Source organism: Sciurus carolinensis, chromosome 5 (assembly GCF_902686445.1).
Source record: "Sciurus carolinensis chromosome 5, mSciCar1.2, whole genome shotgun sequence".
NCBI classification, from domain to species: domain Eukaryota; kingdom Metazoa; phylum Chordata; class Mammalia; order Rodentia; family Sciuridae; genus Sciurus; species Sciurus carolinensis.
In genome coordinates this window covers 142,045,838-142,059,287 of record NC_062217.1, presented here as the reverse complement: position 1 = coordinate 142,059,287, position 13,450 = coordinate 142,045,838, and the positions used below count along the sequence as shown (strand labels likewise).

Below are 13,450 nucleotides of genomic sequence, written 5' to 3'. Positions count from 1 at the left end.
TTTCTACCACACTTCACAGGGCTGAGCCCATCGCTTTATCTCCTTTTGCCTAAAAAATCTTGAGGTCTCACATGACTGAAACTGTCTTTACTACCCTCTCACTTAAATACTATAGTTGGATATAAAATAATTTGTAATTCCTTTTCTTCAATGTAACCGTACACTTTTTTTTTTTTTTTTTTTTGCGGTGCTGGGGATTGAACCCAGGGCCTTGTGCTTGCAAGGCAAGCACTCTACCGATTGAGCTATCTCCCCAGCCCAACCGTACACTTTAATGTCTACTTTACTGCTAAAACAAAAACCATTTCACTTTCTACAACTTTTAGATTCTTTGCCCTTTATACTTGTCTACACTACATCCAGGTACAGGGTTTTCCTTTACATTTTCCATTTAAGCACTTGATAAACTAATCCAATGAGATCCTTAATCTTTAATTTTAGGAAAAGGGAGTTGTTTTTTTTTTTTTTTTGATCTGGTGTATTCACTTGACTTCTTCACAACTAATTCTGCTTTGTTTTCAACATGTTCTCTTACATAAAGGTACCAAGACAGAAAAAAAAGCACAATCTTGTCATTACGGAGGCAGACCTAGATTGGCAAGAGTAGTATCCTTCATGATATAGAGGAGGAGACCAGGAAATTTTATCTTGTTGTGAAATGTGAGCTGTGACCTGGATGGCAAGAAACAAATCATGCAAGTATCTGAATGAGGAACACGAGTAAGGGTGTGAAGTACAATGAATTTACCAGTGATTTTTACAACTGTCGGGATTGCTGGCACATGTCCTGTTTGCTCAGACCTGAACATTCTCATCTCCCACAAAATTAACTTATCTTGTGCCAAGTAGTATGATGTTCTAGCACCACTTCTCTCTTGTACTGTAGTACTAGCACTAAGAGGAATCAAAGAAAGATGGAGAAACAAAGTAGGTGCACAGATAGAGGATAAAGCAAATTCATAGAAACTGGATATATGTCAAGAATTTTCAGTTTTGAGCCAGTGGTGCAAGCCTGTTAATCCCAGCAGTTCTGGAAGCAGAGGCAAGAGGATCCCAAGTTCAAAAACAGCCTCAGCAATTTAGTAAGACTGTTTCAAAATAAAAATAAAAAAGGGCTGAGGATATAGCTCAGTGGTAAAGGGCCCTGGGGTTAAATCCCTAATACCAAAAAAATAAAAATAAAATGAGTTTACAGAGGTGGCTGGAACACTAAAATCAATTCCAATGGCATGGTAGGGATGAAAATCCAAACAAAATGGGGTGATGGGGGTGGTAGAGGCAAATGGAAAACAATGAATATAGATAATTTTTAAAAGTATTTTGCTGTAAAAGGAAAGAAAAAGGTCTTTTCAGTTGGCTCTAGGCTAGGACAACATATTGACAGGAAAAAGAAAAAAGGTTTATCCTTTTTATCACAGATGGAGTGATAAAGTTCTTTCTGACTGTTCCTATTCTCAGTGCAACAGGGGGTAAGGTGAGAGGGAGAAAATATCAGATATGGCAGAGATGAAACTATAAAACAGTCATTTAGGAGAACAGGTTGTCAAAATCTAGTACAATGAATGATCAAATCACTGAAGTCATGGATGGTGAATTTCAAGCAACACTAGTTAGTCTGCTTTTCTGACTGGCAAATACTTCCATTTATTAAAAAAAAGAAGAAAAACCTTGCTCAAATGTTCTCTTAAGACAGTTTTATTCCTGAGCCTTAGTTCCAGGAACCTGAAGCATTCTCCCTGAAATTTAAACAACTGGTATAGAAACCTATGGATCAAGGAGCATTTCCTTTCTCCAAGAGTACATTCAAAATTTCTTCATGTTGTGATATTCTTTCACATAAGGTCTAAATTCTTCTCTTTTTGGCCTTTATGCTCCTCATTATGGATTTTGGGTTATATTCCAGGATCTGGCTTCCTTCTCTCTGGTTGAATCTACCATCCCTCCTGTAAGCTCTTGGCATCTCTCTTGTTCTGCATAATATACTATTTCCAATTTCTGGTCTTATATCAAGACCCTACTACAGTTTCTTCCAGAACCTTTTCTGTGTTAACTCAATTTTGAATCAAAACCTTTATACCATATATTCTTATAGTACCAGTGAATAAAACTAAATAAGCACAATAATGTTGAATCCCAATACAAGTTGTCTTTTGCTATTATTTCACCTAAACTATTACTTTCCTGACAAAATAATTTAATGAGATCATCTTATAATGAACATTTATTTGACAAACTATCTTATAGACTCTAAAATCAAACAATTTGTTACTTCAACAATAGAAAGCATAATCCCATTTCCCCCAATCAAAGCCTACTCCATAACTGAAGTACCCAAAACCTAGGAACCATTGCAAAAAGAAGGGTTTGGGGGAGATGTCTACTAAACTTCCACAGGAAGACTGTATAAATCTGGCAATGGTTAAGTACACATCAGATCATACTCAAGAATACTACCCAGTCTCAAATATTAACTGAAAATATAAACTTAATATGTATTTCCTTCTTAGAAAGGCTCAGAAAATTATAATCTATTAAGTATGCAATGGTGCTAGTTACATTATGTAAAATGATATAATGAAAAAAAATAGTAGACGATTTGAATTTCCAAACCAATAAGTAAATTAACTAGATGTAAACAAAACTTTTAAGTCATTCTTTAGCTTCAATTTGAAACAAACATTCAGGACTGGAATCTTCAGAATTTTCTAGTATCTTGAATATCCCTGTCTTCTCTTTAATTGGTCCTGAGGCCTTCATTTGATCTAAAAGAAATATTAGAACAAGTACTTTTTTTAAAAAAAGTGCAAGAACCTGGAAAAAATCATAAATTTCCAATACAATTTTATGAGACATGTACCATATGTTCAAAATATAAAAACCCACATGTATGTGGGATACTCTTTCTTGGCCAGTAAGTGTTAAAAAAAAAGGAAAAAGGTACACTTTACAACAACTAAAATTAGCCTGTAGGGAACACACAATATGAAGCAGCAATTTACTAGTCAAAATCTCTTTTGCTAAATTTAAGATATACACATAGGGCAATAAACAGAACATCAATTTTAATTATGCTTTCAGAGATGTTTTAAAAAGAAGCCAAATCAATCATGGTTAAGAGTTGAGAAGCAAGATATCATGAAAAACTTACCTTTATAAACATTCCAAATCACTATAAATACGTAGTATCTATTGTTTTATGTCTTTAATATTAACACAACATGCTATGGGGCGCAACTTAAGAACAGACGGATCACCACTGAGAGGTACAAATTTGAGAGTCTTTATTAAGCTGGCTGACTGTCTCACACAATGCCCCCAAAAATGGCTATTGGGAGAACAGCCCCGACCACAGGGTTGTAGGGGTTCTTATACCAAAAATCACATCAATCATAAGTGTCTGTTGCTATGATTTGAAATTACAAACTAACATGAGATCATCAAAGAGGGGGAAATGGGTCACCTAGGTACAAACTAAAGAATGGTTACTAACATCCACACAATTACAATTTACATGGTACATTGGTTAAGAGCAACAGAGATCAAAAGAGAGCAATTTTTCATTACGTAAGAATTGTCATTTTGTATTGCTAAACATGTCACACTAAGTAACTGATAATGGGTACAGAGGCAGGTGTTCCCATGGGAGAAGCTTATTTCCTACATAACATGGAGTCTCAGAGCAAAATGGAGTCTGTTTAGTCATTTCCCTTATAGTCTAGCCTATAACATTCTCATGGAGCCTTATCTGTCAGCCCACCACAAACAAAAACCTTTTTTTCATATAATGAGTGAGCTTTGTATCTTAATCTTATTCTTTTTCAATCCTAAACTCATAAATTTCCCTAACTTTTTAAGTTGAAATTTTGCTTTTAATATTAAGGTTCTGTGGGCTAGGGATGTAGTTTAGCAGCAGAGCACTTGCTCAGTATGTACAATTTTTTTTAAAAATTGAGGTTTTGAATATATATTTAGATTGCTAACTTATCAAAAACTTCCAGAATGGCAGGTATGGTGGCACATGCCTAAAATTATAATCCTAGTGACTTGGGAGGCTGAAGCAGGAGTATCAGAATTTCAAGGCCAGCTGAGCAAGACCATGTCTCAAAATACTAAGGACTGGGGATATAGCTAAGTGGTAGAGTGCCTCTGGGTTCAATTCCCAGCAAAAACACACACACACACACACACAGAAGTACACTGTGAGGTAAGGAGGCTACAAGTTTACTTTTCCTTTATTAATAATTATCCTGGTAGGCTGGAGATAAAGCTCAGTTGGTAGAGTGCTTACCTGTCAAGCACAAGGCCCTGGGTTCAATCCCCAGCACCGACCAGAAAAAAAAAAAAAAAAAAAATCCTGCATAATGGATTGACCAATAGGAACTTTCCCTTTCTGGTTTGAAATGCCTTCTCTGTCACTCTTTTTCCAAAGTTTGGTTATTTTTATAGGCTCACTATATTGCACCACTAGTTAATATATCTCACCATATGCTAATTCATGGGTCTCAACTGACTATAACATTTTAATAACACTTAATGCCTTGTGTAAAATATGTTGTGCTTCCAAATTATCTTGGTCTTTAACCCTATATTTGTTCATGTAAATTTTAATTGAAATGCATAATTCTTAAAAAGCAATAAAAATTTGATATGAATACTAATATCCATTAAATCTATACACTTATTTAGTCTTTATGTTAATAGCCTTCAACAAATCATAATTTTGTCCATGAAGGTCTTAAAGGGATTTTTTAAATTTAATTGTAGACTTTTTACCAATTTTGTAGCTGTTGTAAACACTTTATTTACTAGATAATTATTGCTGACACACCATTAATTATTAAGCAATCTTTTCTACTTAAAAACTTCTGGATTCCCTTGAACTTTCTATGGAGGCAATCAGACCATCTATAAATACAAGTAATCTGGAATCCAATTTATTATTCCTCTAGCCTATCATTATTTTGTGGTTAGTTATTAAGACCTCTTTCTACACTGTACAAGTGACAGCTTTTACGCTTATTTACTCCTGATTTTTGTAGTAATCTAGATCAATGCTCTTTACCAGTTTAAGAACTTACTTATGAACATCATGACTAAAAGGAAAAAACTTGGTAAAAACTGGACTTCAACAAAAATATAAAATTTTGCTTTCAAAAGACACTAATAGGGGCTGGGGCTCAGTTGGTAGCATGCTTGCCTCACAAGCACTAGGCCCTGGGTTCAATCCCCAGCACCACAAAAACAAAAACAAAACAAAACAAAAAAAGACACTAATAAGCCACAAACTGGGAGAATATTCACAAAATAGATCTACTAAAGAATTTACATCCCTTATTTTTAAATTCCTTAAATTCAGTGAGTCACAGAAAGCCCCAGTGGTATGCTAATAAATGTTCACAACTCCCCAAGATCCCAGTTTGTAGTTTTGGCAGATTTGTCTGGCATACGCTGCCAGCACAATATCACTGAGTGCAGTTGGAAAAGGTGAGCAGTAGCATACCATGTTATTCCTACCATACAAAACACAAATACTGAGGCCAGGCACGGTGGTGTACGCCTGTAATCCCAGCGGCTTGGGAGGCTGAGACAGGAGGATTGAGTTCAAAGCCAGCCTCAGCAATGGTGAGGTGCTAAGCAACTCAGTGAAATCCTGTCTCTAAATAAAATACAACATAGGACTGGGGATGTGGCTCAGTGATAAAGTGCCCCTGAGTTCAATTCCCAGTATCAAAAAAAAAAAAAAAAAAAAAAAAAAAAAAGTACCAAGAACATAAATAATAGTAATGTTATAAAATAATTAGGAAGTGATGGATTTTAAATATTACTTTTGTTTTCAAAATAATTTATGGTCATCATTGAAGTTAGTAACTTATTCTAAAAACTGATAAGTAAAAGAAGGAATTTATCCTGCCTTTCCTACATCTCAGGGTAAACAGAGTTAATGGAAAGTTCACATAGATAAATCCCACCTGAAGGAATGATAAAACAAGAAAATCATCATTTTGCAAAACCCCAAGGAAATAATGGTTCTAAGCAACCAACATGTTAAAACCATGCAGTTCAATAAAAGTTGAAAAGAAACTCTGAAGTATTAAGATTTGTCTGAATGATCAATCTTAGCACTCTACAAACAAGAAACCCAGACAGGTCCCTGATATAAAATAATAACAAAGCACTATTATTCTCAACAAAGACATGGAACTTCAATCTTATTAAGAACTATTTACCAGTTTACAGAAAATATGTAGATTGAGTAACAAGCTAAAGGACAACAGAAAGGGAAGGAAAATCAGTCATTTTGAGAATGCAAGCCATTCCATAGGGCAAATAACTCAAATTCTCCAACAAATCAGTGGCACAGAAAAACAAAAAAAGGGGTGTGTTATAAAAGAGAAGACATGACTGTAAATGTAATTTAAACCCTGATTCAAAATGTTTAAAAAAAAATTGAGACAAATGAGGAAATGTGAATGGACTGGGTGGTAATAGATGAAATTGTATTAAATAATGGCTCTATTTAAAAACACATTCTCAGTGGAAGATTCACAATGAAGTACTTATGGACCAAATATCATGTTTGAGATTTGATTTTACGTCTCCAACAAAAGAGAAATGTCAGCAAAACAAGATTGGCTAAATGTTGCTGAATGCATTAATTGTTCATGGGACTCATGACACTATGTCTATTTTTTAAAGTTTCCATAAGGACTAAAAGTATGAGATACTTACCAATGAGATCACTTCGATCTAACAACAACTCAAGATCTTTATCACTAATGATCTTTTCTCTTGATCCTTTGACTTCCCTATAAAAATAAAATATTTCAGAGTATTTAAATAAATCAAAACTGTAAGTTCTGTTTTTCTAAAACTAAGAAAGCTTACCTTTCATAATCTCTAGATTTTAATAACTCCTTTAATTCCTTAGGATCTAAGAAATTCTTAGATTGATTTAATCCAGATTGACCCCCTTTGAAGTGATCTAGAAAAATAAGTTAACAAATTCAACACATTAAAATTCCTTTTAAAATCACATACATCACAGAATATTCAGAATGGCTATCATTTTCTGTATTTATTTATTTTTGGTATTAGGTACTGAACCCAGAGACACTTAACCACTAAGCTACATGCCCAACCCTTTTTAATTTTTTATTCTGAGACAGGGTTTTGCTAAGTTGCTTAGGGCCTCACCAAATTGCTGGAGCTGGCTTTGAACTTGCAATTTTCCTGCCTCAGTCTCCTGAGCTGCTGAGATCACATTTTTAAAAGGACAAAAACCTCTAATGGGGGCTGGGGAGATAGCTCAGTTGGTAGAGTGCTTGCCTTGCATGCACAAGGCCCTGGGTTCGATCCCCAGCACCAAAAAAAAAAAAAAAAAAAAAAAAAAAAAAAAAAAAAAAAAAAAAAAAAACCTCTAATGTTGATAAAAAAGAAAAACAACTGAAATCCTCAAACATTATTGGTGGAAATATAACATGGTACATTCATTCACTTAGAAGTTTGGCAATTCTCAATAGACAAACATACACTCTCCTCAAAAGTAAGAACTAATAAATGTGTTATGTCCATAGAGACTCATGGAAGAGCAGCTTATTCATTGCAAGCACTACCTGCAAATAGTTGGAATGTCCAGGAACAAAAGAATGGATAATCCCAGCAGCTCAAGAGGGAGTCTCAGCAGCTAGGGAGGCTGAGGCAGGAGGATGGCAAGTTCGAGGCCAGCCTCAACAATTTGGTGAGGCTCTAAGCAACTTAAGAGAAACCCTGTCTCAAAATAAAAAAGGGAGGAGATGTAGCTCAGTGATTTAAGTGCCCCAGGGATGAATAGATTAATAAACTATTCAGCAAATAAAATCTTCCTAATACAAACAACACAGATGAATCTTAAAATGTTAATCAAAATTCACAAGAGAAAAACAGAATACGTACATAAAAATAAACAATTAAAAACTAATCTATTTATAAATCAGAATAGTAGTTGCCCACTAGAGTGAGAATCAGATGTGCAAGAATGACAGAAGAGGGTGCATGAGAAAGCTTTATTGGATGATAGAAATATTCTCAAAGTGGATGATAGTTACATAAGTGTATACGGTTGTCACAATTACATTATATACTTTATATCTGTGTATATTATACCTCCATAAAAAAGTGTCAACAAAATTTTTGTGTGAAATTAATCTCTTAAAATTCTGAAAACAAATTTTAGGATCATTAACACTACAGATAAAAGCCATCTAAATTTAAACTGTATTCAATACTTAGATTTTTTATAGTACTACTTCAATATATAATTACTATTCTAATATTTAACATACTGAACTTGTAAGCTTTCATAAAAATTCTGACAAGCAATTATCTTAATCAGAAACATGCAATAACAACATGCCAAATTCCTCATGAGAGTAAGATATTGCACCTTAAAATTATTTTGGACCCTTCTCTGCCCCTCCGCACATCTAGACAATTGCTAAGGTTCTTCATATCTATCACTACCAACTTAGTATAGGGTGTTAGCAGTTCTCTATTTCCCACTATTTATTTAAACCCTGTGTTATCAAGTTGCACCAATTTCTTTTATAAAGAAAATAACAATGACAATAACAGAATTTCACGACAGATCCCCAGCCCCGCCACACACAACTGAAGCAAAAAAGTACCACAGTGTCATTTACTTTTGTGAATGATCAACTTTTCCAGTTTTCTTTTAGCAGCTGCTCTTTCCACAATTTTCTGATCAATAGTATTTGCTGTAACAAGTCGATATACAACAACTGGCTTTGTCTGACCAATTCTATGACATCGATCCTGGGCCTGAAGATCAGACTGGGGGTTCTTCAAATTAAAAGGAAAAACAGAACAACACTTAACAGTATTCGGATAAAATTAATTTAAACTCATAATTAATGCATAAACTCAACATTCATGATCCAATGAGAAACTTTTTAACTTTTAATGTTGCCTTAACTCAATTTGACTTGCAGAGTAGACTGGCTTCTAAATGACAAACCATGAAAATGTTTAAATACTCAAAAGAAAGCATTACAAGTTAATAAATGTAGAAAAAATGAGCAATAATTCTTACCTTAAAAGACAGTTTCAAAGTAGATAAATGAAATTATTATAATATGTACAAAGGATTAAAAGTTCAGAATGAAAATAGTCAGCATATTGCTATGCCTTCAACTTACCCAATCACTATCATAAATGATAACCGTATCTGCTGCAGTCAAATTAATGCCCAGACCACCAGCTCGTGTACTCACTAAGAAGATAAACACATCTCGATCTGTGTTGAAATTGTGCATCTAAAAGAAAAAAGGATGTAAAGACAACAAATTTACAAAGAAATAACTTCAACCACTAAGACTGGGAATGGGGGAAGCTGGGGACGTAGCTACGTGGTAGAGTGTGGTAGGTAGCCTAGTATGTGTGACAGCCTGAGTTCAATCGCTGGTGAGGGAAGGAAAGAGAAAAGCAAAACAAGGATCCTTAGGAGGTTAAGCAAGGAGAATCACAAGTTTGAAACCAGCCTCAGTAACTTAGGGAGACCCTGCCTCAAAATGAAAACCAATTTTAAAAAAGGGGGCTGGGGTTGTAGCTCAGTGGTAAAGTGCTTGCCTAGCATGTGGGAGGCACTGGTTCAATCCTTAGCACCACATAAAAATAAAGATATTGTGTCCATCTACAACTAAAAATAAAAATAAAGGGGGCAGGGGCTGGGTTGTGGCTCAGTGGCTAAACACTCTTGGGTTCAATATCTGGTGCCAAAAAAGAACAAAAAAAGAACAGGGATGGAGAGATTTGTTTCTTATAGGACAAAAGGTTTTTCCCATACCAAATCAATCTTTCAGATTTATAAAACAATTATGTTAACTAATCTCTCCTAGGTACAAACTAAAGAATGGTTACTAACATCCACACAATTACAATTTACATGGTACATTGGTTAAGAGCAATAGAGATCAAAAGAGCAATTTTTCATTACGTAAGAATTGACATTTTGTATTGCTAAACATGTCACACTAAGTAACTGATAATGGGTACAGAGGCAGGTGTTCCCATGGGAGAAGCTTATTTCTTACATAACATGGAGTCTCAGAGCAAAATGGAGTCTGTATAGTCATTTCCCTTATAGTCTGGCCTATAACATTCTCATGGAGCCATATCTGTCAGCCAACCACAAACAAACATCTTTTTTTCATATAATGAGTGAGCTTTGTATCTTAAGAATTCTTTCTCAAATCCTAAACTCATAAATTTCCCTAACTTTTTAAGTTGAAATTTTGCCTATGAAATTGAGTGGGTGAGAAGGGCAGATTAACTAGGAGGAAGCATAGAAAACTTTCTAGGCTAATGATAATGTTCTATGTATTAATAGGGTGTTTGGGACATGTTTCTATGTATAAATGTATATACATATATACATATATGTTTAAGTATTCAACAAATGTATCTTTTATTTATTTCAGAACATGTAATTTTTACCCCCAAATAATATATATGAAGTCACTGAAGAAAAGAGTAAAGCATATATAAATTTATCCTGAAATGCATCAAAACAGAATGGACCCAGACATGGTAGCTCATGCCTATACTCCTAGTTACTCAGGCCAAGGGAGGAGGATGACAAGTTGGAGGCCAGCCTCAGCAATTTAACAAGATTTGGTCTCAAAGTAAAAAAAAGGGCAGGGGCTTGGGCATGGTGGCACATGCCTGTAATTGCAACAATCTCAGTGGCTTAGGAGACTGAGGCAAGAGTATCAAGAGTTCAAAGCCAGTCTCAGCAACTTAATGAGGCACTAAGTAACTCAGTGAGACCCTGTCTCTAAATAAAATACAAAAAAGGTCTGGGGATGTGCCTCAGTGGTTGAGTGTCCCTGGGTTCCATCCCTAGGGGAAAAAAAAAAAAGGTTAGAGGGACGAGCAACAAAGTTTAGTGATAGAGCACCAGGCACAGTGGCACACACCTATAATCCCAGCAACTCAGGAGGCTGAGACAAGTTCAACTCAATAAAACCCTAAGCAAATTAATGAGACCCTGTCTCAAAATAAAAATGAAAAATAAAAAGGGTTGGGGATACGGCTGTGTGGTTAAGTGTCCCTAGGTTCAATCCATGGTACTACAAAAATCATAATAATTTCATTATGTATAACATAAATAGTCTTACATTTCCTCTCTCTCAGAATAAGACATGGACCCATCAAGCCTGCTGAAGTTGAAATTTCTAAGCTGGCAGTAATCCATCAAAATGTCCAACATTCTTGTCATTTGTGAAAAAAGCAGCACCTGAAATTGAAATACATCTTAGTATCCATAGTATCTATACTGCTTCATAAAAAATAATTAAACAATCAAAATTCCAAACAAATTACTACCTTGTGACCTCTTTTTTTTAGTTCTGGCAGCATTCGATCCAAAATTAAGAATTTCCCAGAATTTGTTACCAATTCTTCATCAATCTTAAAATGGACAAAAAAGAAAACTGTCACTATAAGTACCAATCATTTGCTTTACAAACAATATTAACAATATTTTAATAGCGCCATTTCAATGATAAATAAGTTCATAAAACTTTTAAAAACTGACCTTGTTATTAAATATTTTTAAGTTAGTAGTTACTTCAAGATACTCTAAAATGAAAACTCAGTGATTACATATAAAAATTAAGTTCAAGTATAATCATGAACCTATCTGTGAACCATAGTCTATTCTTCCCACTCCTCTCTCAAAGAATTTGTCACTCACTGAGGTTTATAACTGAGTAAAATATGGACAAACACTGCTATTAGAATTCTTAGTAAAAATTAAAGAAAATATGAGTATAAAAGCAATCTAACAATGAGGTTCAAAAAAGTTCATCTTTAGGTAAAATTTCCTCATCAGCAAGAGATTTTCATTTAAGTAGGAAAGCTTTATCTTCCTTACTCAAGAATGTAAAGCAGTGTTACTCAAATAAAAGCGATTTTGCCTTCCATCCCTAGGGGGCATTTGGCACTTGCTGGAGACATTTTAGGTTTTCACAAATGGGGAAAGCAGACCTACTGGCAACCAAAGGCCAAGAATGCTAATAAATGTTCTCCAGTGCACAGGACATTACCTCCTAAATAAAATTATCTGGCTCAAAATGTCAATACTGCCAGGGTTGAGAAATTCTGCTACAAATTAGTATAAAATCCTTCTTCACTAAAAACAATTTCTTAACACTATGCTATTTTTTCTATCAACTGCCTAAGAAGGCAATTTCATTATTTAATATGAAAGTTCCCAACTGTTATCACAACTATCTCTAAGACAGAGAGCAAAAGTAGAACTCAACTGCTTTACAAAATTTAGACTAATTCTTAGCTATTTACATAAAGTAAGGAAGACTATTAGTTGGACTGCACACAAAAAATGACCAGCATTCCAACTCTCATATAGTTCTCTAAATATGGGGGGGAGGAGCTGGGGAGATAGCTCAGTCAGTAGAGTGCTTGCTTTGTAAGCACAAGGCCCTGGGTTCGATCCCCAGCAACACCCTCCCCCCCCCCCCCCCAAAAAAAAAAAAACAGCTGAAAGGGAAATGAGAAAAACAACTCCATTTGCAATAGCCTCAAAAAAAAAATAAAATACTTGGGCATCAATCTAACCAAAGAGGTAAAAGATCTCTACAATGAAAACTACAAAACATTGAAGAAAGAAATTGAGGAAGACCTTAGAAGATGGAAAGATCTCCCATGTTTTTGGATAGGAAGAATAAATATTGTCAAAATGTCCATACTACCTAAAGTGCTATACAGATTCAATGCAATTCCAATTAAAATCCCAATGATGTAAGCAATCATGAAATTCATCTGAAAGAGTAAGAAACCCAGAATAGCTAAAACAATCCTTAGCAGGAAGAATGAAGCTGGGAGTATCCCAATACCAGAACTTCAACTATACTACAAAGCAATAGTAACAAAAATGGCATGGTATTGGCACCAAAATAGAAAGGTGGATCAATGGTACAGAACAGAGGACACGGACACAAACCCAAATAAATACAATTTTCTCATACTAGACAAAGGTGCCAAAAATATGCATGCAATGGAGAAAAGATAGCCTCTTCAACAAATGGTGCTGGGAAAACTGGAAAACCATATGCAACAGAATGAAACTAAACCCCTATCTCTCACCCTGCACAAAAATCAACTCACAATGGATCAAGGACCTCGAAATCAGACCAGAGACCATGCATCTTATAGAAGAAAAGGTAGGTCCAAATCTTCACCTTGCTGGTTTAGGATCAGACTTCCTTAACAGGACTCCCATAGCACAAGAAATAAAAGCAAGAATCAACAACTGGGATAGATTCAAACTAAAAAGCTTTCTCTCAGCAAAGGAAACTATCAGCGATGCGAAGAGAGAGCCTACAGAGTGGGAGAATATCTTCGCCACTCCTACTTCAGATAGAGTACTAAT

General features: G+C 34.9%; 1 protein-coding gene across 1 annotated transcript in view; it reads right to left on the bottom strand.

The window, feature by feature from the left end:
• Nucleotides 1-435: 435 nt before the first annotated feature.
• The window catches only part of Hells (helicase, lymphoid specific), a 43,543-nt gene continuing 30,528 nt past the window's right edge, over nucleotides 436-13,450 (bottom strand). Inside the window, exons 16-23 of the mRNA XM_047554387.1 lie at nucleotides 11,383-11,466; nucleotides 11,175-11,293; nucleotides 9,405-9,426; nucleotides 9,195-9,311; nucleotides 8,679-8,838; nucleotides 6,886-6,982; nucleotides 6,730-6,806; nucleotides 436-2,762 (exon numbers count right to left, since the gene is read on the bottom strand). Coding sequence (XP_047410343.1) covers nucleotides 2,650-2,762; nucleotides 6,730-6,806; nucleotides 6,886-6,982; nucleotides 8,679-8,838; nucleotides 9,195-9,311; nucleotides 9,405-9,426; nucleotides 11,175-11,293; nucleotides 11,383-11,466 — 789 coding nt within the window. The 3' untranslated portion in view covers nucleotides 436-2,649. The remainder of the gene's footprint in view (nucleotides 2,763-6,729; nucleotides 6,807-6,885; nucleotides 6,983-8,678; nucleotides 8,839-9,194; nucleotides 9,312-9,404; nucleotides 9,427-11,174; nucleotides 11,294-11,382; nucleotides 11,467-13,450) is intronic.